This window comes from Rhineura floridana, chromosome 11 (assembly GCF_030035675.1).
Source record: "Rhineura floridana isolate rRhiFlo1 chromosome 11, rRhiFlo1.hap2, whole genome shotgun sequence".
NCBI classification, from domain to species: Eukaryota; Metazoa; Chordata; class Lepidosauria; order Squamata; family Rhineuridae; genus Rhineura; species Rhineura floridana.
The window spans coordinates 5122898-5150528 of record NC_084490.1 but is presented as its reverse complement, the minus strand read 5'-3'; the positions used below and the strand labels follow the sequence as shown (position 1 = coordinate 5150528).

General features: G+C 46.2%; 1 protein-coding gene across 1 annotated transcript in view; it reads left to right on the top strand.

The window, feature by feature from the left end:
* Window positions 1-1638: 1638 nt before the first annotated feature.
* CPNE6 (copine 6) overlaps window positions 1639-27631 on the top strand; it is a 30046-nt gene continuing 4053 nt past the window's right edge. Inside the window, exons 1-13 of the mRNA XM_061590328.1 lie at window positions 1639-1699; window positions 2332-2492; window positions 5205-5393; window positions 8071-8145; window positions 10553-10627; window positions 12739-12822; window positions 14590-14679; window positions 16027-16125; window positions 18305-18391; window positions 23184-23243; window positions 26451-26584; window positions 26691-26745; window positions 26840-26891. Of these exons, the coding sequence (XP_061446312.1) occupies window positions 1639-1699; window positions 2332-2492; window positions 5205-5393; window positions 8071-8145; window positions 10553-10627; window positions 12739-12822; window positions 14590-14679; window positions 16027-16125; window positions 18305-18391; window positions 23184-23243; window positions 26451-26584; window positions 26691-26745; window positions 26840-26891 (1222 nt within the window). The remainder of the gene's footprint in view (window positions 1700-2331; window positions 2493-5204; window positions 5394-8070; window positions 8146-10552; window positions 10628-12738; window positions 12823-14589; window positions 14680-16026; window positions 16126-18304; window positions 18392-23183; window positions 23244-26450; window positions 26585-26690; window positions 26746-26839; window positions 26892-27631) is intronic.

The window sequence follows — 27631 nt, the reverse complement described above, 5'->3', positions numbered from 1 at the left end:
TATTATTATTATTATTATTATAGTTCTCAGCAATCCTCTCTCTCTCTCTCTCTCTCTCTCTCTCACACACACACACACACACATTTATTTTTAACCCTGCCTTTCCTCCAAGGAGCTCAAGGTGGTGTATATGGTTCTCCCCCTCCCCATTTCATCTTCACAACAACCCTGTGAGGTAGGATAGGCTGAGAGACACTGACTGCCCCAAGATCACCCAGCAAGCTTCACGGCTGAGTGGGGATGTGAACCCTGATCTCCCAGGTCCTAGTACGACACTCTAACCACTATGCCACACTATCAAAAGCATGCACCCTGACACAAACTATACCACAGAGGCCTAAAAGGAGCAAAGGCAGTCGGTTTGGATGAGCCATAGACAGAGTGCCGACAATCTACCTGTTTAAATCTTCTTTACTCCATCGTGGGCTTGCTAGTAACTGGCTTTGCACTGGATGGGTCCATTCCCTCTCTGCAGGCCAAGGAAATGTGCCCTCAGCCACGTGGAACAGTCCTTCTCCCATGCCTGTACCACCCCAGAAGGATCTCTGATTTGAAAGTCCCCTTCCCACCAGTGCCATCCGATTCTTCTTGTGGAAAACAGCACATCAGGGAGAATGCTCAGGGTGAAGGGGAGGCAGGATGCATGGGGTGGGGCGAGGGGAGAGACGGTTTGGGAGCTTGTAACGTTTTTCACGTGGCTGAGGCTCACGTGTCTCAGACCGTGAGCTGTGTGGCATTAGAAAGAAGAGTCGGATGGAACCACACACTCGTCCTTGCCCTGGTGCTCGTAAACGTCTTCCAGGAAATACTCAATGTGCAGAATTTGTGTGCGTGCGTGTGTGTGTGTGTGCTGAGCCTGCCTGCAGCACATGGATGCAGCAGAAGCAGTTCTAACAGCAGAAGAGCCCTGCTAGATTGGATGCAAGGCCCGTTGAGTCCAGCTTCCTGTTTCCCATCCGGATGCTTTCCCAGCATGGCAGGAAGGCAACTGCAGCCCTCTGCTCTTCCACTCCTAGCATTTGGCATTCAGAGGCAGACTGCCTGTAGACATGGGGGTTCCGCCTGGCCCTCCTGCCTGATTGCCACCAATGCACCTGTCCTTCCTGAGGGCGCTTTGAGTTCACATGTGTGCTGCGTCCGTGTCTTTCTTTTGCAAGCACAAAGGTCTGCAGGTGCCCCTCGAAACTGGACCCTCCTCAGGTGCCCCCCTCTGTGGCTCTGTGTGCCCTTTTTCCTGTCCTCCCTCATTCCAGGACTTTCCCACTGTTGGGCATCCCTGGTTTTGACCTGACTCCGATTCCGAGTCCTGGGAGCCAAACTGGTAGCCCAGGCCATAGTGTGGAGGGTTAAGGGGAGGAAGAGCTGACTCAGCACTTTTTTGGCCCAAAGGCTCCACTGGTGTTTTGGATGTGTCAATATAGCCTCACCCTCTCCGCTCCACTTCAAATTCTGCATCCAGACCTGGGGGGGAAAGGAAGATGGTAAAGGAGGGAATGGGTGGGGGACATCTCCTTACTCCCCTCCTCAGATCTGGAAGCCTATTTTCAGCCCCACTTCTCACTCAGTCCTGGATTTATACAGGCCTCTGAGCATGCACAGAGTGTCTTTTTCAAGCCACCACCAGAGCCACCGCAGGCAATGGGCTGTGGTTTCCAGGCTGCTGCCTCTGTGATGGGTATCAACAGCACCTCTTGTTTTAGTACCTTTCGGCTCTGACCTCCACCCTGGCAGAGACTAAAATGCAGTCCACTTAAAAAAAAAACACCCCAAAAAACCCTTTTGGATTGCCCAGACCTCTGAAAGGGGCTGATTGTTGGTAGGGGGCATCCAGCACCTGAAACATAATTTCTGAGCTGTCCCTTGGTGGTCCTTGCAAAATTCCTGCTTCTCTGGGGTTTTCTGTTTTTCTCACCCAGGGAAATATCTAGAACAGAAGAAAAGGCCCTTCTGAGCAAGCACAGAGTGCATTTGTCACACTGCTGAGTAACTGCAGAGTGTACCCCATGCCAAGAATTGTGGGGGGAGATCAGGGTATTTCTGACATGGTCCCCATAGTCTTTTCTAGATTCTAGAAATGCTGGGTAGGAAATTGTTGGTTCTGTTGTCCTGTGTATTCCAGATATCTTCTGTTCCTTTTTCTTTTTTTTCTCTAATCATCCACTTTGATCTTTCCCAATTACTTTTAAACATACCCCCGCCACAATTCCCTGCTCTGTTCGATCTCTCCTCTCTTAGCAATCTCTTTTTGTTTGTGTCTGTCTGCATCTGTTCACCTCTTTCCCTTCTCCAGGTCTTTATTTCTGCCTCCTTTGACCCCCTGACCCTGCTCAGGATCTGCCATGTCGGAAGGAGTTGATGCCCAGCCAGTGGCTCTCGGGGCTTCCCGTGTGGAGCTCCGCGTCTCCTGTTGGAGCCTCTCAGAGCGGGAAGAATCCATCAAGCCAGACCCGTGTCTGGTGCTGCAACTGCTCAGTGACGGACAGTGGAACGAGGTATAGGCTTCTCTCTCCAGTATCAAGGCCTGGCCTGATATTATTATTATTATTATTATTATTATTATTATTATTATTATTATTATTATTATTATTACTGCAAAACATTGCAGCGTGCAGCAAGAGAGGCTGATCACTACCAGTATTTTTACTGCTGCACTACGTAAGTGTCCACAGTATCTCTGCAAGAGAAAGGTATGGAAAGATCTGTCCATTTCGGTTCTCTCAGTTTCCCAATCAGTTTTCCGTATTTCTGCAGCAATTTGCATTTTTTTAAAAAAATCATAATGAAAATTCTCCAGCATTTTAATGTGAATTTATCCTCATAATTATCCAACAATTTTTGTAGGCAGATTTCACTACTGTACACATTTTTACAAGCAATTGATCATCATATTTATTTATTTATTTATTTATTGCACTTGCATACCGCCCCATAGCCGAAGCTCTCTGGGCGGTTTACAGCAACCAAAAACATTAAAACAAATATACCATTTAAAACACATATTTTAAAAACAATTTAAAACACAATTTAAAAATTTAAAACAATATAAAAACAATTTAAAACACATGCTAAAATGCCTGGGAGAAGAGGAAAGTCTTGACCTGGCGCCGGAAAGATAACAGTGCTGGCGCCAGGCGCACCTCGTCAGGAAGATAATTCCATAATTTGGGGGCCACCACTGAGAAGGCCCTCTCCCTTGTTGCATGCAATATAATGCAGTTTTGTATGTTATTTTCACTCATAGATTGGTTTTTAGGTACGCTGTCCCCTAACATGTGCATTTTTGCAAACATTGTTTAGTTGGCGAACTGCATTGCAAAATTCAAATAAGTGAGAATTTCAAAGGATGGCTGTGTTTCAGTTCTATTATTATTTTGGAAAGTGCAAATTTTTTAGATTCGGCTTGAAATGTGAACTGAATCAAATGTCTTCCGCATCCATAGCAAGAGAGGGAGAACACCAAAACAAATTGGCCCAGCTTCCATTGATCCCCCTTGGCTACTCATCAGGCCTGGCTGCCGTTAGACTGCGCTGTGCTTCCAGCCCTCCTCTTGCTTTTCAGGGTGCTCGCCTTTTAAGTTTTTTCTCCCCTAAATATTATTTGTTCTTCTGCAAACCTTGGGATTCCCTCAGCTTTCCTGATTCTGTCCACCTGTGAGTGGTTGGTGCATTTTTGTTGCTGTTAGATACATCCAGATCCACTTGGCCACTTCGGTCTGCAGAAGGGGCACTTATGTAACGTCTGTCCTGCACTTGCAAAGAATCCATCCTTCCCTGTATTGTTTTCACTGCCTCCTAAAAACATTTTTGTTTAGGCAAGTCAATTTGACATGCATTTTAATATGCAATTTTATATTTAAAAAAAACTGATGATTTGGTTTATGTTTTGAATATTCTTTAGGTTAACTTGTTAACATCTGATTTTATCAGTTCTTTTAATGTATATTTTATTTATATTGTTTTGTAAACCACCTAGAGGTTTTGATGATTAAGCAGCATAACTACATTCACAGCCTCAACATTAGAACATTAGAAATAAATCACTATGTTATGATTTGGGTTGGAAGGGGCCTCTAAGGCCATCAAGTCCAACCCCCTGCTCAATGCAGGAATCCAACTTACAGCATCCCTGACAGGTGGCTGTCCAGCTGCCTCTTGAATGGCTCCAGTGTCGGAGAGCCCACCACTTCCCTAGGTCATTGGTTCCATTGTCGTATGGCTCTAACAGTTAGGAGGTTTTTCCTGATGCTCAGTTGAAATCTGGCTTCCTGTAACTTGAGCCCATTATTCCGTCTCCTGCACTCTGTGACGATTGAGAAGAGATCCTGGCCCTCCTCTGTGTGGCAACCTTTCAAGTACTTGAAGAGTGCTATCATATCTTCCTTCAGTTCAAGGGATGATGATGATGATGATAATATCATTCTGACCTTCTGCTTATAAAGCACTCAGAACAGAATACATCAGAAATAAAAGCACAATACAAATCATAGCAATGGCCAAATATGAATTTAAAATGCCATTATGATGTCTATAATATCAGCGATCTTAAAAACAAAGACAAACAAAAGCAATGCCCTTTTTAAAAAACACAGTGGAGAAAAGTTGGTTAGATGTTGGAATAAAATGTACCTGCAAATTACTACTCAAGTGACATTCATATTTTTTATTGTTTATTGTATCAGGGACTGTTAAATCCCAGTCCTTCATGTGTAATTTTTTTTAAACAACTCATAATAAAAATAAAAAGAGTGTTGGATAAATATCTGGAAGACCCAGGTTCAAATCCTCACTCTAGCCACAAGCACTCGGTGACCTTGGGCCAGTTACTGTCTTTCAGCCTTACCACCGGTTGTTGTCAGGATAAAAATGTTGGTGCTGGGTGAAAAAAAAGGTTGCCTTAAACTCCTCAGGGGATATAAGTATAATCAATCACAAATAAATACAACTTAAATCAGTTTGAAACAGCAGTAGAATCACATGTTAAAAAGCTGTTGAAAAATGAGAAAAATGTTTTCAGTTGCTGTCTATGCCAGCCTTCGCCAACGTGGTGCCCTCCATATGTTTTGGACTACAACTCCCATCAGCTGATGGGAGTTGTAGTCCAGAACATATGGAGGGCACCACATTGGCAAAGTCTGCTTTAAAAGGCAGGGGAAAAACCCCTGATTGCTGCTTAGTCTCCTGACCCCGCTCTCCATTCTCCCCAGGTGGGGCGCTCTGAGGTCCTCCGTGGGTCCCAGAACCCCGTCTTCGCTCATGTCTTTGCGCTGGACTATTTCTTCGAGGAGATGCAGAACTTGAGATTTGAAGTCTTCGATGCCGATGGAGAGAGCGCCGAGGATGTGGGGCCTGAAACTGGCATCCCCCTTGGGGTGGTTGAGTGCACCTTAGGCCAGGTAAGGTGGGTCCTTCAGCGGGGGGGGGGAGTAAATCTTTCTCTCTGTGCTCTCGAGAGCCCTGCTGGCTTGGTCCAAAGGCCCATCGCTCAGCCACAGTGGGGATGTGGAAGGGAAGCGCAGGGAGCAGGAGTGATGATGTCATTTGCCGGCGCACCAAGCTCACTGGTGGATGCTCTATGCTCTAACAAGTGAATGAGGCGATAACAAGGCTTTTAAGGTTCACTACTGTTTGTGGCATACAGTATTAGCATAAAAGGGGAAGGCAAAGAACGAGGCCAGCTTTCTGTTCTGTTTCTGTGTCAGCTGATCTTAATAGATCCACATAGCTCCAGGGCCGGTGCTTGGGCACCAGCCTGCCCTGGGCCCACAGCACCATAGTCAAACCCCTCCATACAGGCAGCGCAGGGCTAATAAGCCCGCCCACGCATGCCACCTAACTCTCCTGTCCCTGATAATGACATGCGCACTTTGTGTACATGCCTGCCATCAACCAAGATGGTGGGGGGGGCGTCAACCCCTTAGGTAAGCCTCTATCTTGGTTGATGGCAGGCATGAGCATGTAGTGCGCACGTCATTCGCAGGAATGGGAGAGGTAGGTTGGGTGTGCACAAGGCCTTATTGAAGCCCTCACTGAATGTATTGGGGAGGTGCTGCGAGCTCCCTCTCAACTATCCGTGGCCAGGTCAAGAGCCAACGTGCCACAGACTGTGGAATGGGAGCACTACCCTCCCACCCTAAGGAAGGCCCCTTCAGGGGCTCCTGTGGGCTGAAAGGGCCCTCAGCCAGGGCCTAACCTGGCTGCCCTCTGGTGCCGGCCCTGCACAGCTCCCTCTGTTTTTGGACTTTTCTTGGGGTTGTGATTGTGGTCCGTGGCTATGAGGCCTGTCCTGATGAGCCCCTGCACTCCACAATTTACCACCACACCACTGCCCAGGAATCTGTTTCCAGTTGGATCCCTCTGGAAAGTCCAAGGAGGGCAACAGACCTCTGCTCTTCTTAAGCCATCAGGTCCATTACGATGGGACGGGGAATGTTCTTCAGCCAGAGGGCCACATTCCCTTCTGGGAAACTTCCCAGGGGCCACATGCCATTGGTGGGTTGGGCCAGAAGCAAAGTGGACAGAGCAACAAATGCAAATTTCATGTTTGTGCAGTAGGTTAGTTTCTGCACACACTCACCCACCCCTCTCTGCCTTCCATCAAGGGAAGCAAGAGGCACGCGCAGAGTTCATTCCAGCCAGGCAAAACCACACAGGTGTGGAACAAAGCCAGCGAGGCGTCTGGCCTGGGGAGAGTCCTGAGAGCCAGACGGAGAGGTCTGGAGGGCCGCATTTGGCCACCGGGCTTGAGATTCCCCACCTCTGTGAGACACGTTCACACACACTCTGTGGGGTATGGAATGACAACAACTCCACCTTGCACTCTGCTGGCAAAATGTGATGTGCCCATTCAACAAATCTGCCCGATTCTTCTGGAAGGGGTCGGGGAATATTCTTAGGATGCTTCCCAGCAACTGAATTATCTCTTCTCAATCTCCGTGGGGAAAACCTTGTGGTCTGGGAAAATCCCTGTTCTCCGGAATGCCTCGCCACTTTTGACTCCTGTGTCTTTGTTAAATAAATCTTACATTTTGAAAGTTGTTTATTTAGAACATTTTTTAAAGTCCCATCATTTCTTCCAGGAGTTTAGGAGTTTTACCCCACTTTTATCCTCACAACAACCCTGTGAGGCAGGTTGGGCTGTCAGAGAAAGTAAGTTTTCTGACTGAGTAGTTTGGCTTAGTTTAGTTTACTTATCACTAACTTATTATCAAAATGTAATATCTCATTTCAAAAGAAAATAGTTTCTTATAAATTATATCAACACATTGAAACAAGGCAAAATCAACAATGCAATAAACACAGGATAAATCTGACGTGACAATAAACTATTACATAGGGGTGCTAATCATGAATATGTATGGACACATAGGTGCATTTTAATGAGTAGGAATATGAACCCAGCTGGGTAACTGTGGGTGAAGCCCAACCCTCTAGTCACTCATAAGGGCTAGAAACGTTTTTGGCTTTTTTAATTATTGTTATTGAAAGTGGGGATTCCCAGGGAGCCAACTTGTACACTAAGTGTTGAACTGTGGGCAATTGTCATATGTGTGAGGTTGCTTCCAAGTGACCTGTTTGTTGAGCATTCATCCTGATTTGTTTGCTCAAAGCTTGAGGGGAAGTTAGATGATGTCGGGTATTTGTTGAGCATTCATTCTTACTTGCTTGCAGGGAGGTTAGGTGATGTTACATCAAGCAGGCGTTCTCCCACACTTTCCACGGCATTTTCCCATCCTTTACCTTATTGCAAAAAGCCCGATCTTTGGGTGGGGCTCGTTGCCCCAGAGAGCACCAAATAAAAGTCGATTGCACAACCTGCATTTGCCAGTGTGTGATTGAATCCCACCCCAAAAAATAGCAACGGTCTCTATGTGCCTGCGATGTACAAAGCCTGTTGTCTTTTGAGGGGAGATGGGAAGAGACTTTCTTCTTTTACTTCATTTCCTTCCTTCCTTTGTTCCTTCTTTTTCTTTCTTTCTCTCTTTCCTTCCTTCCTTCTTGTCCCTGGTGGGTAATTAATTCTGTGTCCTTCTTTTCCTCCGCGGGACGCGGACTCAACCACCAACTCTACAGATTGTCTCCCATACCAAGGTCACCAAGCCGCTACTGCTGACAAGTGGGGAGACTGTGGAGAACTCAACCATCACGGTACAAAAATCCTCTTGGGGTGGGGCAGGGAGGGAGGATGGGGGGCGCCTGTTGAGGGACAGGGAAGGACAAGGAGAATCGAAGGACGGGCTCAAGGCAAAGAGGCGGAGGCAGGAGGTCTCAGTGGGAGCCCGACATGCAGCTGGGACAGGTAGCTATCAAAGGGTGATAAGGACTTGCCTGCCTCAGGCCTTGCCAGTAGCCTGTTTTCAATGTCTGAAGTCAATCTTGGAAGCTGTGGGCCATGAGGGTGCTCCTGAGCGTGCGAAGAGTGCGATTGATTAACGCACAACGGGGGTTATGGGGCAGGAGGACTTGACTTAAGGTGTTGCGTTTGTTATCACACTGGCCAGCCATGCAGGGGTGTTGTGAAAGATCTTGGAATCGAACACCGAGGAAATGCTATACCACAGCAGCTCCAGGAATGCAAAGCGCTGTCATTACCTTCAGGGCACCCTCCTTCCCAGGACTTGGAGAGTTCTTTGTAGGTTTTCGACCCTCCAGTGAAGTATCTTGGCCTGAGAAAGGTAGTTTCTAGCCCACGCTGGAAGCTGCCTTATACCAAGTCAGACTGTTCGGGTCCATCTAGCTGAGTATCGTCTGCACTGACTGGCAGCATCTCTCTGGGGTTTCAGGCAGGGAGTCTCTCATCCCTGCTTGGAGATGCCATTGGGGATTGGACCTTCTGCATGCAAGACAGATGCTGTGCCCCGAACTACGGCCCTTCCCCTTCCCACCAGAGAGCCAGTGAGCGAAACATCCATGTGCCCACACTGCACATCAGGGAGGTTGTGTTTCTTATGGAGGTTGTGGTTTGCACACTGGAGACTGGTGGCTCCGATGTCAGTGGGGCAGTGAATCCGCTCCGGGTTTCAGTCTGAACTTTCAAGGAGCAGCTGTCCAAGGTGCACCTTGACCAGCTCCTTGAAAGTTCAGACTAAAACCCGGAGTGGATTCACTGTCCCGCTGACATCGGAGCCACCAGTCTCCGCTGGGTTTACACAAGTACATGTGTCGCTTGTGGACTAGAACATTGTAACTCCACAGGCAGAACATTCGTATCTCCTCTAGGCCTGAGGTGTGTCCCTTTTCACCAGCATGAATGACAGTTCCCCCCATGGCTGTAGGGCACATTTTCAGCTGTGGATGTTTATATTTTTAATGTTTTAGTGGGATTGTTTTAGTGTGTATTTGAACTGTCTGTTTTAATTATGGATGTTTAATGCATGCGTTGTTGGTTTTTAAGTGCTTGGAAATCACTTAGAAGCCTATTTGGGTATGAAGTGGCATATCAATTAATTCATTAATAATCCAGCAGCCGTTCATTGAAACGTGGCAGAATGGCATACTGCGCTATCCAGCAGGTGAAGTGGGCTGCGCTAAGCTGTTATCTTTAAGTCAGGAAGAGCTGGTGCCATGAAGTGTGATTATCTGGTAATAACCTAGATTTTCCACCACGCCAACCTGCATCAGCCTCTTGCCTTACTTTCATCAGTCCTCTGAAATTCTTTGTTCCGATTGCTGGAAGCGGGATGCCTGGTTCCTTATGTGCTTGCTTCTTCATTTATTTTCATTACATTTATCGCCTTTCTCTAGGGGGGTCATGGTTCTCCCCTCCCTCATTTTCCCCCTCACAACAACCCTGCGAGGTAGGTTAAGCTGAGAGATAGTGATTAAGCTTCATGGCTGACTGCGGACTTGAACCTGGTATTACAGCCCCACAGAGGTCTATGATGTTTAAAAATGGTCTCTGATGGTTTCTAGAATTTGGGGAGTGGGGGCCTTTGGCAAGGTGCTGCTGATGTGCCCCCCCCAATTCACCCACCCCCACCCAATGTGGCTCCCATTCAAAAGTGGCACTGCTCCCTGCCCATCACTAAAATGGCCACCTAGAAGTAAGAAGTAAGAAGTGGCACAACCAGGTCCGGCTAACGAGGGGACCTTCTCAGCCCTGGAGGCACTTGACTAGTGCCTGACCAAGCCAACTGCTGGTGCCAGGACTGAGAAGGAATCTTTGAATATGACTTTATCCTCAGCGTTGCATAGGAAGCAAGTCTGCATCTGTGTTGGAATTGATTTTTAATATGTTTTTAAACCTTTATTTTTAAAAAATGTGTTTAACCTTTTTTTTTTTTAAAGATGTTCTTAAAGCTTTTTTAAAAAAATGTTTTTAAATATGTTTCCTTTTAATGTATTTTAAAATTTGTTTTTATGATGTTTTAAAGTGTTTTTAGTGCTTTTGTTTGCCGCCCTGGGCTCCTGCTGGGAGGAACGGCAGGATATCAATCAATCAGTCAATCAATCAATCAATCAATCAATCAATCATAATAAAAAAGATTCAATGGCCTAAAAAACAAAATGAATTTTTGGAAGTGTTTCTTATTAACTGGATCATTTCTCTCACCAGATCGAAGCGGAGGAGGTGTCCAGAACCAACGAGTTTGTACAACTGGAATTTCATGGGCAAGAGCTGGACGATAAGGTGGGCAAAGATCAAACCGCCTGTCCTACTGAAAAAAAGGTGCTTTTTTGAGTTTCACAGAACTCTTCTTTGCTCTGAGTAAGAGAGCTCTGTGGAACCTGAAGGCTTGCAACATTTTTGAATTGTTTTTGGTTGGCCCAATAGAAGGGATTATCTCACCAATCATATGTTTCTAGATGAGAAAGAATAGAAAGTGGGGGCACTTGAAGATAGCTGCAAAAGAAATCAGGTCAGGGCTAAATTAGAACCAGGATTAAAGCCCCCAGATCTCCCGGCAATGCCAAAGCTCAGCTGTGGAATACGTCAAATTAACTTTGGAAACGATCAAGTTCTACTATCCAGAGTATCCCTTTGGTGCGTGGAGTGGTTCAATTGCTAAGGTTCTTATCAGAATTTTATACGGCCCCCTGCCATCTAAAGCTGTTAGCTGTCACATTTGGAAGCACACACTTCTCTTTTTGAAGCGGATGCCCCGGAATCATGCACTGGGGCTGAAGTGGGGTGGGGAGAGTCCGGTCTCACCGTGCCATATTTTTACAGTATGTTTGAAGTTAACAAACAAATGCTTCTTTGTTTGTTACATTTATAATGTATATCTCACCTTTCCTCCAATGAGCTCAAGGTGGCTTATGCTGTTCTCCACCTGCCCTTTTTATCCTCACAACAACAGCCCTGTGAGGTAGGTTAGGCTGGGAGAGGCCGTGACCAGCCCAACGTCACCCCAGCATGCTTCATGGCTGGATGGAGGTTTGAACCCAGATCTCCCAGGCCCTAGTCCAACACTCTAACCACTACACCACACTGCATGGCATGCTTCAGAGATTATGCTTTCATTCAACATGGTCACACCGCAGAGCTGCCCTTTTCAAATCGACATCCTTAAAATGATGTTTCCCAAAAACCTCCTGCTGCCCTGGGCTCCTGCTGGGAGGAAGGGCAGGATATAAATCAAATAATAAATAAATAAATAAGCTCCTAATAGCAAGCACTAATAAATGAGCAATCTGTGCAGAATCAGATCAATTCAGCCTGTCTGGGTACTCCTGGAGTCTCCTCTTTATTTTGGGGGTGAAGGGGCTGAACTCAGCCTGAGTGAGTGAGTGAGAACTGATATGGTGGGGAGTTGTTGTCAAGAGGTTTTGTAGAGAGACCTGGTTTTAGGAGCTCTGGACCAATGTTGTCGTACAGTGGTGTAGTTGTCCAGGGTCTCAGGGGGTCCTAGACCCTTTACTATTTTTGGAGCAGGGTCCCAGCAGGGTCCCAATGTCTCCTGTATCCTGCAAACTAATCAGCATGAAAGGGGAATGTGCTAGCCACTGGGAAGAGTCTAATCTGTTTCCTTGTCCTTTCCTGTGGATTATAGCCAATCAAAGTGAAAGCAGGTGAGTCAGCCACTGAGAAGACTCTTCTTAGTAGCTAACACTCTCCCCTTTTGTGCTGATTGGCGCCTAGGAATGTTTGTTGTTGTGGAAGAAAGCATTAACAAGGATCTTATTCTCAACTCAGCAGCAAGAAAGGGGGAGGGGTGGCTGTGACTAACATGAAGCGACCCTTAAGTTCTGAACTTGGCACTACACTGCTGGTCACATATGTAGTACCAAGGAATGAGGGAGAATTTTGATGCAGTTCGCATGTAAAGCTGAACCTACCAAATCGGCACTTTCTGAAACAAAACGCGAACTGAGACACAGCCATCTTTCAAAATTCACCCTTCTCTGAATTTTGCAATGAAGTTCTCCAACCAAGTCATGTGTCCAAAATGCATATACTAGGGTGAAGTATGCATAAAAATACATGGGTGAGTAAAAGCAGCACGCAAAACTGCATTATATTGGGGAAAATGCTTTGGAAAAATGTGTATGTAATAGGAACATTCCAACAAAATGTGCATATTATGTGCATAAAATTGCATTAAAACATGCATATTAAGAGAAATTTGTGCTAAAATGCTGAGGAATTTTCATGGGGACTTTTTAAAAAAACAACTTTTAACCTGTTGTGAAAATGTGGCGAACTCACCATAAGGTTGGAGAGATGAGAAGCTGAGAGAAGCCGAAACGGACAGATTTGCCCATCCCTAGCTTGAACATTTACCCTGTTCCCTCCTGTAGGATTTCTTCAGCAAATCTGATCCATTCCTGGAGATCTATAAGGTCAACAGCAATGAGACGGAGCACTTGGTTTGGAAGACAGAGGTGAGATATTATGGGCTGCCAAGGGTGTTCAATCAGTAGTGGAGGATTGGGACGAGGGGAGGCTGGGACTCCTCGGATGGGAGATGTGGGTCTGACAGGGATGAAATGAAGGAGGTGGGATGACCAGGGGTGTAGTCGCCCAGGGTCTCAGGAGGTTAGACCCCATACTTTTTTTGGAGTAGGGTCCCTATGTCTCCAGCATCCTATGAGACAATCAGCATGAAAGGGGAGTGTGTTAGCCACTGAGAAGAGACTTCTAACATGCTTCCTTGTCTTTTCCTGCTGATTGGAGCCAATCAGAGTGAAAGGCGGTGAGTCAGCCACTGAGAAGACTTTTGTCAGCAGCTAACACTCTCCCCTTTCATGCTTATTGGCTTCTAGGGATGTCTGTTGTTGTGGGAGAAGGTATGAAGAAGGATCTCATTCTTAAACCAGCAGCAAAAGTGGGGGCCATGGCTGTGACTAACATGCAGGGACCCTGCACTTCTGAATTTGCCACTCCACCACTGGGGATGACAGAACCAGGTGGAGGAGAACCTGTCCAGAAGCAGGAAATAAAATCTGCGGATGTTAAGGCAGTCGGCCAATCAGATCCTTGACAGACTGGCTAATTGATTAATGAACCTGTTGTGTTTGCATAAATATAGAAGCTGCCAAAACGACAGCAACAACTACCCAACAACCTTTGGATCAGAATTTCTTTTTCCATGCAGTCTGCTGTGGAAAGAAGAAATTGAGCTAATTTCTATATATATTGGCCCTTGTCCTTTAGGTATGAGAATATACATGTTTAGGAAACTGCCTTAGAATGTGAGTCAGAAGAACGTGGGTCTGTCTAGCTCAGCATTGTCTACACTGACTGGCAGCCGCTTCTCCAGAGTTTTCCGGCAGGGTTCACTCCCATCCCTACCTGGAGATGCCGTTGGGGAATGAATCTGGGGCCTTCTGCATGCAAGGCAGAAGCTCTGCCAGTGAGCTACGGTCCTCCACTCCCCCTCACTAAACGCTCCCCTTGCTATGCAGTATATACATTTCTGTGTAGTTCAGCCTTCTAAGTAAGCCCACAGATGTTTGCAAATTAAAAGAAACCCTTCACTGCTATGCTTATTGTTGTTCCTGTATTATTATTACACCACTTTTCCTCAGGGATTTGTGGTGAAATATAAAACAATAAGGACTAGAAACAATTTGGAATCCTCAGAATGTGCCTGCTAATAACCCAGCAAGACTACAGATACAGTGCTGAAACAGCAGAGTTTGTATTCGCTGCTAGTCCTCTTGAGAGTAGACCCGTTGGAATGAATGGGCATGACTAACTTGAGCTTATCCATTGCATTGGGTTTACTCGGAGTAAAATTTAGTTGGCTACAACCCAAAGCCACTAAGCATAAAAAACCAGAGTTATAAACCAGTGGTTCCAAAGCTTTTTTGTCTCACAGACCACTTGAAAATTGTTGATGATCTTGGGAGACCACTTAATGAGGGGTTTCCCCCCACCTTTTTCGCATCTCAGAGCGCACCGCAACTGCAATGCACTCTGTGAGATGTAGAATGACTTTTCAAAGCCATTCCATAGAATTCAAATTGAACTACAATATAATACAATTTTAAAAAAATAAAAGAAGCAATTAAAAATCAATACGAATATGTAATGTGTACATGTCACGGGCCACCTCCATGAGGCTCATGTGGACCACTGGGAAGCTCCGTTTGAATCTACTCTACTCGCTGTTGTGTGTTTGTGTTTCCCTTCCCATCATGCACCAGGTGGTGAAGAACAACCTGAGCCCCCGATGGGAACCCTTCCGCGTCTCCCTGCAGTCCTTGTGCAGCTGTGACCCGGACAAGACCATCCGTGTGAGCGTCCACTTGAGAGTGGCAACTGCTGAGGGCTCTGGGAGGGTCGAGGGAGGCTGGAAGTGAGGGGCAGGGGCCTAAGGGGAGTCTGGGGTGCCTATGGGGCAGAAGATGTAGCCTGAGAACCAGGAACTTGGGGAGCTCTGCAAAAAAAAGGATGGAATCCTTTCTGCATCTGTGTTGGAATTGCTTTTTAATAGGTTCTTAAACTTTTTTAATCTTAGAAAATGTTTTGATAGCTTTTTTATGTAATGCTTTTGAAGATGTCTTGTTTGTTTTAATGTGTTTTAAAGTTTGTTTTTATGATGTTTTAATGTTTTTAGTGCTTTTGTTTGCTGCCCTGGGCTCCTGCAGGGAGGAAGGGTGGGATATAAATCAAATAATATTGAGATCAGTAATAATAATAATAATAATAATAATAATAATAATAATAATAATAATTCAAGGTGGCATAATGGCCAGGCTATAGCTGCACTCCCTGTGTATGTTGTATTCCCCTACTGCTAGACTAGGAAGCATTAGGAGCATAGGAGTCTGCCTGATGCCAGGTCAGGCCATTGGGGTCCATTCAGCTCAGTACTGCAGACACTGATTGGCAGCAGCTCTTCAGGGTTTCAGACGGGATCTCTCCTAGCCCTACCTGGCGATGCTGGGAATTGAACTTGGGACCTTCCACATGTCAAGCAGATGTTCTAATTATGGAACATAGGAAGCTGCCTAATACCATATTAGACCATTGGTCCATCTAGCTCAGTATTGCAGACACTGACCTGCAGCAACTTTCCACCGAGCTACAAAGGAAGGGGAAAGAGGGCCATACAGAGTACTTGGCAGCCTTAAGCTTCCCATCTGTTGTATGGGAACACGTATACTAACCCGCCTTAAAGGAATCACTAAGATGATTGACGCAGAGTGCTTTGAACGTTTCAAGATGCCATATAAAAGCAAAGCATCGCTAAGGCTCTAATCCCACGCATACTTACCCCTGGGGAGTAAAACCTGTTGAACTTTGTCAAGATGCTTCAGATTGTTCTATGTATTGATTTACATAAGCCTGGCTAAGCATGGATTCTTCAGGAAAATAAAATAAAATAAAAACAAGTTCAAGTTCCATCAGTGCTGTGGAAGTCTTTCCTTCTGACATTAGGAGCCGCAGGCGTTTGGGACAGAGAGTTATCTGTACATCTTTTTAACGGGGAATTTTCAGAATACTGATGGCACTTGAAGTTGCTTTTTGGGCGGATCCAGGCAAACTATAGGAGCAAGCAGAGGGAGGACACCCGGCTCCCATTTTCAGCTTGGAGCATGTCTCAAACACTTTTGTCATTCTCTCTTTCCCCTTGCTAGTGTGTCATCTATGATCACGACTCCAGCGGAAAGCATGACTACATTGGCGAGTTCAGCACCACTTTCCAGGAGATGCTACAAGCTTCCTCCGGAGATGAGGTAGTTTAAAAGGGAAAGATGGAAGACACTAGAGGAGGCAGTGAGGGAAGCAAAGGAGAGCAAAGACAGGCCTCATATGATGGTCCCTTAGTTAGTGGCATGTCCTCTGTGTGTGCGTGAATGTGAGAGGTTGGGGTGGCCACAACCACTGCTGGCGTGCAGACGATTGGCGATGGGGGAACGCAGTCCTCAGGCCAAAAATGTTGACCGACCCAGATCAGGCCTTTAAAGGCTAACACCTGGTGCTTGGAAAGTTCATTTTTAAAAGGAACTAATTCTAGTTCAAGCTCATCCTGTCCAAAAAGATACTAGGTCCAGTACAAGCTTGTACTTTTACAAAACAAACTAATTCAGTCCAAATGACTGTTTTATGGTTCATAAAAAGTACATCCTCTGCAACTTTTCCTTTGGTATTCAGAAAGTTACAAGCTGCTTGCTGATGGCTAGGGTCCAAAAGTAAATCAAGGCCCCCACACAAGTAATAAGATGTCTGACAGACAGAACATCAACAGGTGAATTTTCTGCATACTTGTATTTCCATACTAGAAAAGATTAAGTGCCCTTAGCAACAGCAGCACCTCCACATTTGCCTAATAAGCCTTAGAACGCTGCCACCACATTTTGCTTCCTAACTTCCTTTATAGATGTCCAACTGACTTACTTTTTTCTTCTTCAAGTAAGCTAAGACTCCAGGGCCCCTGCTTGGGGGGAGCGAATGAACGTGAAGATGAACTAGAAATTATTAAAAGTTCTATCCCAAAATGAACTATTCATGTTCAGTTCACTCGGCAATTATGGAAACTGCTTTCAGGTGCAGTTCAGATATTTTCGAACTAGTTCATTGAACTATGTTCATCTGAACTAGTTCGTTTCGATCACTGGTAACACCTGCACTTTGAATTGGGCCCAGAAAGCAGGTGTTGGGAGCCAGAACTCTTTCACTGTAGAAATCTGGCCAGTCCTTCTGGCTCCAATTCCTGCTCCTCCGCCATCTGGAAAGTGTATCCTTTAGGTACGTGAAAAATGGTAACTAGAGGGAACACAAACAGAGGCTTGTCAAAATGATGGATGGCATGGAGAATAGAGAGGCTGCTGTTTTATCCTTCTCTTGTGATACATAGAACTGGGGCTGCCCACTGACCATCATGGGGATGGATTCAGAGAAAATAAAATAAAAATTACTTAATTTTATTTATCCGTTTATTCGTTTGTTTAGTTCTTCACACAATGCGGAAATGGAGTACAGAACTCACTGCTGTGGAAGATTGGCGAAGTCTGCTGGTGCATTGGCTCTCAAAGGGGAATGAGATCAATTCAGGGAGGAATGGAATGGGCACCCACTGTGGTTGCTGAATACAGGCTATGTACTACATGCAGTACATTTAAAGAGTGCTCAAAGCACATGGCGTCCCTCAAAGAATTCTGGGAACTGTAGTTTGTTACGGGTGCTGGGAATTGTAGCTCTGTGAAGAGTAAACTACAGCTCCCAGGATTCTCTGGGGAAAGCCATGTGCTTGACACATACGATGTGTCAGCAGCCAGAATCTCCGTGGCCATAGGCAGTTTTCCTTTGAGTACCGGTGCTTAGAAACAACACGTTTACAAGGGTCTATAACAAGGGGAATGAATGTGGCCCTCGAGGCCTCTCTGTCTGGCCCTCAGGACTGTCTCCAGGTCTTGCCCCTCACCAGTCCTGGCCTGCACCTTCTTGATTGCTTTTTTGCCTAGCTGGAAGGTGCCCTTGAGTTACGGTGACTACTCTTGCTTGCCTGGAGGATGGACAGAGTGTGTGTGTGTGTGTGTGTGTGAGAGAGAGAGAGAACATCCGACTTTTTGTGTGGCTAGAATGCGGCCTACTCAGATGTCAGAGTCATGGCTATTGCTCCACCCACTTTTGCCTCCAGCCCCACCCACTTGCCTTTGACCCTGCCCACCACTGGCATGTGGTCCCCAGAAGGTTACCCATGAGGCAATGCGGCCCTTGGGTGGTTCCCCACTCTGGTCTTGATGCCCATTTTGGGGGGCTTCCCAGAAGCCTCTGCTTGGCCAAAGTGGGAAGCAGTGGGCAGCCCCTCAGTGGGCTTGTGGCCTGATCCAGCCAGGTTCTTGTCTGGTCCTTATGTTCTGGTCTGCAATGTCGCTTAGTGCATCAATGACCCCTTTCTGTTTTCCTCGGCAGGTGAAATGGGATTGCATTAACCACAAATACCAAGAGAAGAAAAAGCATTACAAGAACTCCGGCTACATCGTTCTTACTCAGTGTAAGGTAAGTTGGAGGTATCAGAACCAGCTGTTCAGAGGTCGTCGTCATGGTCTTACAGGCAGTCCAGTCTATGTAACACCGGACGTTAACTACACAAACAGGCAACTGCCTTTCAGGTTCTTCAGTTAGAATGCAGTTAATTGGTGCTCAGTAATCAAAGCATTTGATAATAAAGCTCAGAGAGTGTCAGCAATTGCATCCTTGCCCTTCAAGCACCCAGTTCCTAAAATGTTCTGTTCTGTATTCAAGAACAGATGAATAACTCGCAGATGATTATTATGGTTATTGGAGGAGTTAAGCACCCGTTTCCTAAAATGTTTGTTCTGATCTGTATTCAAGAACAGATGAACAAGTTGCAGATGATTATTTGAAGTTGTCAGCTGATTGATGAGTGATGTTGAACAGGGGATTGCTCCATCCGGTACAATCAAGGGGTGGTGAACCTGTGGCCCTCCAAATGTTGGATGCTGGACTCCAACTCCCATCATCCCCAGTCAGGATGGCCAGTGGCCAGGGATGATGGGAGTTGTAGGCTGCAGGTTCCCATCCCTGTGGTGGGAGAATGTGCAGACAACAGGGGGAGGGAATGAACTGAAATCAGGAGGGAGCAGCAATGGTGGACATATTCAATTCCGTCTGCATGTAAAGGGGAACCCTACCTAATTTGCACTTTCCGAAACAAATGTGAACTGGAACAAAGCCGTCCTTCAAAATGGGCACTTCTTTGACTTTTGCGATGTGGTTCTCCAGCCAAGCAGTGTGCACAAAAATCTATAAACTAGGGCAGTGGTTCCCAACCTGGGGGCCATGGCCCCCGGGGGGCGCAAAGTAATCCAGAGGGGGCCGCGAACAGTACAGAAATGAATTATTTATTATTATTTTTAAAAAAGTCTTCCCTCTCTGGACGCTGCCTCCTCCCCACTGCCTCTGCAGAGGACACCTCCCCCTTGCTCCAAACAAGAGGGGAGGGCTTTTGCTGAAGCACCAGAGCGTCCTTCAGGCACAGAGAGGGCAGGCATCTGCCTATAAAACACGTGGCAGACGCCAAAGGAGGCGAGGGGGCAGCTACCAGGAAGAAGAGGGGATTACTATCACCGTCTCCCGTCTCCTCGCACTGCCGCTGCTGCTGATGCCCTTACTCAGAACAAGAGGAGAGGGCTTTTCATGAAGCAAAAAAGAAGCAAGGCTGCAAGGAAAGGCTGCTTTCCCCCTTCCTTCCTGGCAGCCAGCCTGCCTGCCTTTCTTGACTCCTAGTTGGCTGCCACCTCCTTCTAAAAATTATTCTTATTTGTGAGGCTGCCCAGATCTCGCCTTCTGCCAAGACCGAACCAAGGAGCCGTGAGGAAGTTCAGGACTTGCTCACCCCCCCCCATTTCTGAGGCTAAGTGTGTGTGTGCCAGCATCCCCCCTTCCTTCTACAATCTGCCTCCCCATCTCTCTCTCCAGGATGCTGCGGCAGTTGAGAGCTGCCCACCTCCCACGTGCCCAAATACATGCTCACACGCAGATGCTTGCAGCAGGGACAGGTGTCTTTGTGTGTGTTTGCGCGCTGATCTGTCTCCTGCTCCACCCTCATTCCCCAAGTGTGCTAACCAAGTCGTCAGTTCTGATGATCACCCCAAGGCCTAAAAGCACTAACCCCCCTCCTCAATCTATCCACCCTTCTGTCTTCACAATCTAGCATCCCCTCCACTACCACATTGATGCATCTTTATTAATTATTGTTATTATTTATAAAAAGCTCAGGAGGTTGGCTGAAGCTGGGGTCCACATACTGCAGCCGAAATGTATTTATTTGTTTTATAATTGTTGCATTTATATCCCCCCTTTCCTCTATGTTGCTCAAGGCGGTGCACATAGTCCCCCTGCTTTCCATTTTATCTTTACACCAACCCTGTGAGATAGGTCAGGCTGAGAGACTGCGTCTGGCCCAAGGTCACACAGTGGGCTTCATGGCTGGGTGGGGATTTGAACCTGGATCTGAATCCAAAACTGTAACCCACTGGTGTTGGGAGACAGAGCTGTACAGACTGTGGAGGGTGGAGGGGGATACCAATTTGATTGGATCTTTGCATTAAGAAAAGAAAGCAATACCTCCCTGTGTGCAGGGAGCTTTTTATGAAAAGGGATATTTGGAGATGTGAGTTTGCCACACACCATTTTTTCACTTAAGACAGGCTAAAATTACAATTAGAGGGGGGTGGTCACGAAATGTTTTGAGCTTACAAAGGGAGTCCCGTACTCATAAAGGTTGGGAACCACTGCACAAGGGTAAAATGCATATAAGAGTGCATATATTAATTAAAACAACACATAAAATGCATTATATTAGGGGAAACTGGGTTGCAAACATGTGTACATTAGGTAAAATTGCATAGAAAATGTGTATGTCAAGAGAAAGTCACACTAAAATGCTACTGAGGACTTTTTTTAAAAAAATCACAAATGGATGTGCAAATGTGAACTTAAGATTGGAAAAATGAGAAACCAAAAATGACAGATTGTCTCCTTCCTAGAATGGAGGTAGACCTGAGGAGACAACTGGATGTAGATACTGGGAGATGGCAGGGATAGACAGAGGGGTGAATAATTGGCTGTCTCTCAAAAATATACATTGTGTAGAGAACCAGAAGAACTATGGATTGAATTCAGAGACATCGTCAGAGAAGAATGCAAAAAGACAATACCTCTAGTTAAAAAGAGAGAAAGACCTCAGTGGATGACTGACAAAACTCTTAAAATTGTTAAAGAAAGAAGGAAAGCAAAAGGAGGCAGAAACACAGTCAGAACCCTAAATGCAACAATACAGTGACTAGTATGTAGGGACAAAGAGAACTATTGCAATAGTTATTGTATAGAAATAGAAGAGGACAACAAAAAGGGAAGAACAAGAGCCCTATTCCAACTGATTATAGAAATGAAAGGGAAATTTAAACCAAGAGTAGGGATGTTGAATAATCAACAGGGAAACACATTGACTGGCAGATGAAATAAAAGGAAGATGGAAGCAATACACTGAAGAACTCTATAAAACAGATGCCATGATGACAGATTCAGGATGTTGAACGTCAGGATTATCAATACCTTGGCACAGTCATTAACCAAAATGGAGACAATAGTCAAGAAATCAGAAGAAGGCTAGGACTGGGGAGGACAGTTATGAGAGAACTAGAAAAGGTCCTCAAATGCAAAGATGTATCACTGAACACTAAAGTCAGGATCATTCAGACCATGGTATTCCCGATCTCTATGTTTGGATGTGAAAGTTGGACAGTGAAAAAAGCGGGTAAGAGAAAAATCAACTCATTTGAAATGTGGTGTTGGAGGAGAGATTTGCAGATACTGTACCATGGACTTCTAAAAAGAGAAATAATTGGGTGTTAGAACCAACTAAACCAGTACTATCATTAGAAGCTAAAATGATGAAACAGGTTATAATACTTTGGACACATCATGAGAAGACATGATTCACTAGAAAAGACAATAATGCTGGGAATAACAGAAGGGAGCTGAAAAAGAAGGCCAAACAAGAGATGGATTGATTCGATAAAGGAAGCCACAGACCTGAACTTACAAGATCTGAACAGGGTGGTTCATGGCAGATGCTATTGGAGGTCGCTGATTTGTTGGGTCGCCATAAGTTGTAATCGACTTGAAGGCACATCAACAATAGATCCATTGTGGAAGGACAGACTAGACCCATCTCCTGCCCGAACTTGTGGCTTCTGAAGTCCCAGAGGAGGAGCTCAGGTGTGTGAGTCTGTTGCTGCAAAAACGACAGAATCTTGTGGCACCTTAAAGAAGGCTTAAGTGTTCATGGCATGACGTTTCATGGACTACTGTCTACTTCATCAAGCGTGTGAAGTGTTATCCTGGATGCAAAAGTGACTCGCTAGGTAGGGTGGAGTTGCTTACAGCCGATGTGTTTGCACTTCACTGACCTCTCCACCATTTGCCCCTTCCTCTCTCCCTCCTGGCAACGAATAGCAGCCCACCTGCTCAGAAGGTGGCTACCCCTTCAGGTAGAGCTGCTTCTACTTGAGTATCTACTCAGAGAGGGTTTCTGAACAGCGCGGTCAGAGGGAAATGAAATGCAGAAAGCGCAGAGACAGCAATCATGACATAATTAACGATGACCATTCACAAAACGGTTGTTGATAACACAGACATCCTGGCCTTGGTAAGCCGATTAACGCATGTAGTGTGATTTTGAAAAAAACAACTACAACTTTATCGCAATTCAGCACACAAGATGAAAGTCACAGTTCTCTAGGAACACAGAGAAGCATCACCAATCTGTCACTGGCATCTCTGTGGCGAGAGCCCTTCTATGCTTGGCATTGGGCATTACATTGGCAACCAGTTATTGGCAGGAAAGCACCAACAAGGATTGCAGAGGGACTTTACATCTTTGAGGGTGCAGGGACTGACAGGGCAATGCAAAAGTCCTTGCTTAGTTAAAAAGGGCAAAGCTCAGTGGCAGAGCACCTGCTTTGCATATTATAAGGTCTCAGTTTCAATCTCCCCTGGCATCTCCAAATAAAAGGATCTCGGGGGCAGGTGAAGGGAACAACCCTTCCCTGCAGGAGACCTTAGTGATCTGCTGCTGTTCAGAGTAGATGCCAACACTGGCTTCACTGAACTGTGCATCTGTGTGTGAGAGAGAGAGACTGTGAAAGTTGTGGTGGGAAGAGAGTGAGAGATTTCAGGAGTTTGTAAAACAATGCAAAAAAGAGAGAGAGAGGCAGGGAAAACTGAAAACACCTAACATTTCCCTTGTTTTGCTCACTTGCAGATGGAGAAAGTCCACACTTTCCTGGATTACATCATGGGCGGCTTACAAATCTCCTTCACGGTAAGGGGGAAAAAATTACTTGGCAGAAGCCACCAGGAGGCGCAAGAGGGAGCGGTCAAGAGAGCTCCCCCCCCCTTCCACTTCAGGGATGGGAAGGGCCACAGTTCAGTGGTAGAGTGTTTGCTTTGCATGCCAAAGGTCCCAGGTTCAATCCCCAATGACATTTCCAGGTAGGGCTGGGAGCAGTAGTGTAGTGGCAAATTCAGAAGTGCAGGATAGTCACAGCCACACACACCCTTTTTTGATCCTGGGCTGAGAATGAGATCCTTGCTAATGCCTTCTTCCACAACAAAATACATCTCTAGGAGCCAACTGGCATGAAAGGGGGAGTGTTTGCTACTGAAAAGAGTCTTCTCAGTGGCTGACTCACCTCCTTTCACTCTGGTCGGCTCCAGTGAGCAGGAGAGGACAAGGAAGCATGTTAGGAGACTTTTCTCAGTGACTAACACACTCCCTTTTCATGCTAATTGGTTTGTAGGATGCTGGAGACATAGGGAACCTGCTGGGACCCTGCTCCTAAAGAAGTAGGGGGACTAAGCCCCCCGAGACCCTGGGCGACTACACCCCTGGCTGGGAGAGGCCTCCCTCTGAAATCCTGGAGGGATGATGCCAGACATTGTTCACAATCCTGAGCTAGGTGGACCCGTGGTCTGATTCAGCCTAAGGCAGATTCTTACATTGCTATGAGGGGTATTCACACATTACATTCAGCAAGTGTACTGTCTCTGCACCTGTGTACATAATATCTGAGCTGCACAAATCAGCAAGTGTACACTCTTTCACATAAACACTCGTACATGGGTAGAGACAGCCTGTAACTGTGTGAACAAGCCTATGACGTAGCATGGGAGAGGAAGGAAGAAAAGGAGATGGATGGAGGGATGGATGGAGGGATGGATGGATGGAGGGATGGGTGCGTGGGTGGGTGGGTGGGTGGATGGATGGTCTTCTTCTCCCACCCTTCCTCAAAGGATCGGAGGGGGAGTTTATTCATGATTCTCCTTCCTGTCCCATTTCATCTTCACAACAATCCTGTGAGGTAGATAGGGACCAATTAATCTGTCAATTCAATTTCCATTTCTCTTTTTTCTGAACTTAAATTCCATTCTTCACATTTCCACAGTAGTTTGCAATTAAAAAAAAACTACTGAAAATTTATCAACAGTTTAGTGCAAATTTCTCCTAATATACACACTTTTGTGTGCAGCTTTGACTAATATACATTTTGCAAGCATTTTGTGTATTATTTTCACTATATATATATTATTTTTCACTAATATTCATTAATATTTTACTAATATTTTCACCAATGGTTGCCAGTTTGTTTCCAGGTCCAATTCAAGATGCTCTAGGTTATAAGTAAGCCCTAGACAACTTAGGCTCCAAATATCCAAAAGACTATTTCCCTACAGACCTTCTCAGGTGTTGGGATCTGTCCTCTTGATAGTTCTGCCACCGTCCGAAATGTGGGGGGATTGTGACCTGGGAGAGGGCTCTCTCTGTGAGAACTCCGAAAATGTGGCACTCCCTCCCCACAGCTTTTGCTGCATGCTGAAGATGCACCTCTTTACTCTGAGCTTTGACAGTTAAAGTATTTTGCTTTGCAGAACCCATTCCTTTTGCTGAATTTGGAATGTTTTTACTCGTTTTTATAACTGCACTGGTTTTATCTGTGTTTATAACAGCATGTTATATTGTTGTAACCCATCTTAGGACCTTTTGTGAAGGGCCGGTAAGAAATCTTTCCCACTGTTGGAGGTAACATGCCTCTCTGTCTGAATGCTGGCTGTGGGGAGCACAAGTGGAGGGAGTGCTGTTTCACCAGGCGTGACTAGGCCCTTAGGCACCAGACTGCCCTGGTCCCAGCTTATCATGCTTCCCAACACCTTCTCCCGATCCAGGCAACATGGGCTTAAATAGCCCTGCCTACCCTGCATTGCTGGACAGTGAAAAAAGCGGCTAAGAGAAAAATAAACTCATTTGAAATGTGGTGCTGGAGGAGAACTTTGCGCATACCATGGACTGCAGAAAAGACAAATAATTGGGTGTTAGAACAAATTAAACCAGAACTGTCACTAGAAGATGAAATGATGAAACTGAAGTTATCATACTCCGGACACATAATGAGAAGACATGATTCACTAGAAAAGACAATAATGCTGGGGAAAACAGAAGAGAGTAGAAAAAGAGGAAGGGCAAAGAAGAGATGTGTTGATTCCATAAAGGAAGCCACAGACCTGAACTTACAAGATCTGAACAAGGTGGTTCATGACAGATGCTCTTGGAGGTCACTGATTCATAGGGTCGCCATAAGTCGTAATCGACTTGAAGGCACATAACAACAACAACAACCCTGCATTGCCATATCAGAGTGCTAGTGCGCTGTATGCACACGCCTGCCATAATCCAAGATGGTGACAGGGACATCAACCTCTTAGGGACACCCCACCACCATCTTGGGTGACGGCAGACATGTCCGTGCAGTGTTCCAAGGCAGCAATGCAGGAGGTAGGTGGGGCAGGCGGGCCTATTTAAGCCCATGCCGCCTGCACGGGGGATGTTTCCTGGGAGGGTGGAGCCCCAGCCCTGTGATCTGCAGCAGTGTCTGGTTGCTGGGTGTGATTCACCCCATGGCCTGATACTGACACAGATTGCGGAGTGGAAGCTGCACCCTCCCAGCTTAAGGAGGGGCTGCAGGGGCCCCTGGCCAGTGCCTGACCTGGCTGTCTGCTGACGCCGGCCCTGGGCTTGCACTCTAGTCCTGCTTGTAGGCTTCTCAGAGGCATCTGGTTGACCACTGTGAGAATAGGATGCTGGATTAGATGGTTCATTGGCCTGATCCAGCAGCCAGGCTCTTCTTATGTTCTTAATCTAATAAATAAATAATGGGTTTTAATGCACACGTTCCCCTAATGTATGCATTTTCCGACACATTATTTGCTTGGGGAACTGCACTGCAAAATTCAGAGAAATGCCCATTTTGAAGGACAGTTGTGTTTCGGCTCGCGTCCCAGTTCGAGAAACGCAAATTAGGTGGTTGCTCATGAAAATGCAAACAGAATGGGGTTTCTCCACCAGCCCTTGAGACAGGTTAGGGAGCGACTGACTCACGCTCACCCGGTGAACTTTGTGGCTGAATGGGAGTTGGACCCGGGATTTAGACAGACCCTCTAACTGCTGGGACTCTGCTCTCTCTCGCTTACCCAGGTGGCCATTGACTTCACAGCCTCCAACGGAGACCCCCGGAGCGAGCACTCCCTTCACTTCATCAACCCCAAGGAGCCCAACGAATACCTGAAGACCTTGTCCTCCGTGGGCGAGATCTGCCAGGACTATGACAGGTAGAGGAGCCATTTGCACTCTCGCTTGGCCCAAGGCACGACCCAGGTGCAGGCTGCGAGGTGAGCCTGTGCCTTGTATCGTGATGACCCAGATTTTCTCTTCCAGTGACAAGCAGTTTCCGGCCTTTGGGTTTGGTGCACGGATTCCTCCAGACTTTGAGGTAAACCCCGGGGGATCCTGGGATCAGATTAGACGGGACTGGCAATGACTCTTCCGTTCTAATTCAAAGACCTTTTCCTTGTTTCCTTTCATAGGTGTCTCATGATTTCGCTATCAACTTCGACCCAGAGAACGCAGAATGTGAAAGTAGGAATCGCATGTAGAAAAGACGGCTAATTAACTGATTAAGCTCTTTCTCAACAGGGGATAGATTTTGAGAGTGAAAATCTGGGACTTTTTTTGGGGGGGAGACTGGAATAAAGTTGGAGAGGGAGGAAGAGTCAGAGACCTTAAGAAATAAAAACAGTGGCATGATTCAAAATGGTTGATTCTGTTGCAAATGCCTAAGATGGTTGAGGTTAGACCAGCCTTTACCAACCTGGTGCCCTTGAGATGTTTTGGAGTGAAGGAGGGGGCAGATGGTAGTCCAAACTATCTGGAGTTCAGGTTGGGAAAGGCCAAATTGTGGATTGTTCAATTTACCAGCCACAATTCTGGGAACAGAAAGAGACCCGGACTAACACATTTCCCCAAATGCTGAACCTCTTATGCATCACAAACCTGAAGAAAATACTACCTGGGATTGCCACATTTTTTTATGGTGGGGCTCCTGTGCCTATACCAGAAACATAGGAGCCTGCCTTATACCAAGTTAGACCATTGGTCCATCTAGCTCAGTATTGCCTACACTGACTGGCAGTGGCTCCTGAGGATTTCAAGGCAAGGTTCACTCCCAGCCCCACCTGGAGATGCTATTGGCAACTGAACCGGGGACTTGTGCGTGCAAAGCAGACTTTCTGCTGCTGAGCTGTATTCCCTTTCCCAAATGAACTTGGGGAAGATGGAACTGGATTTGCACATTCCTGCAATTTCATGCTGGGGGAGAT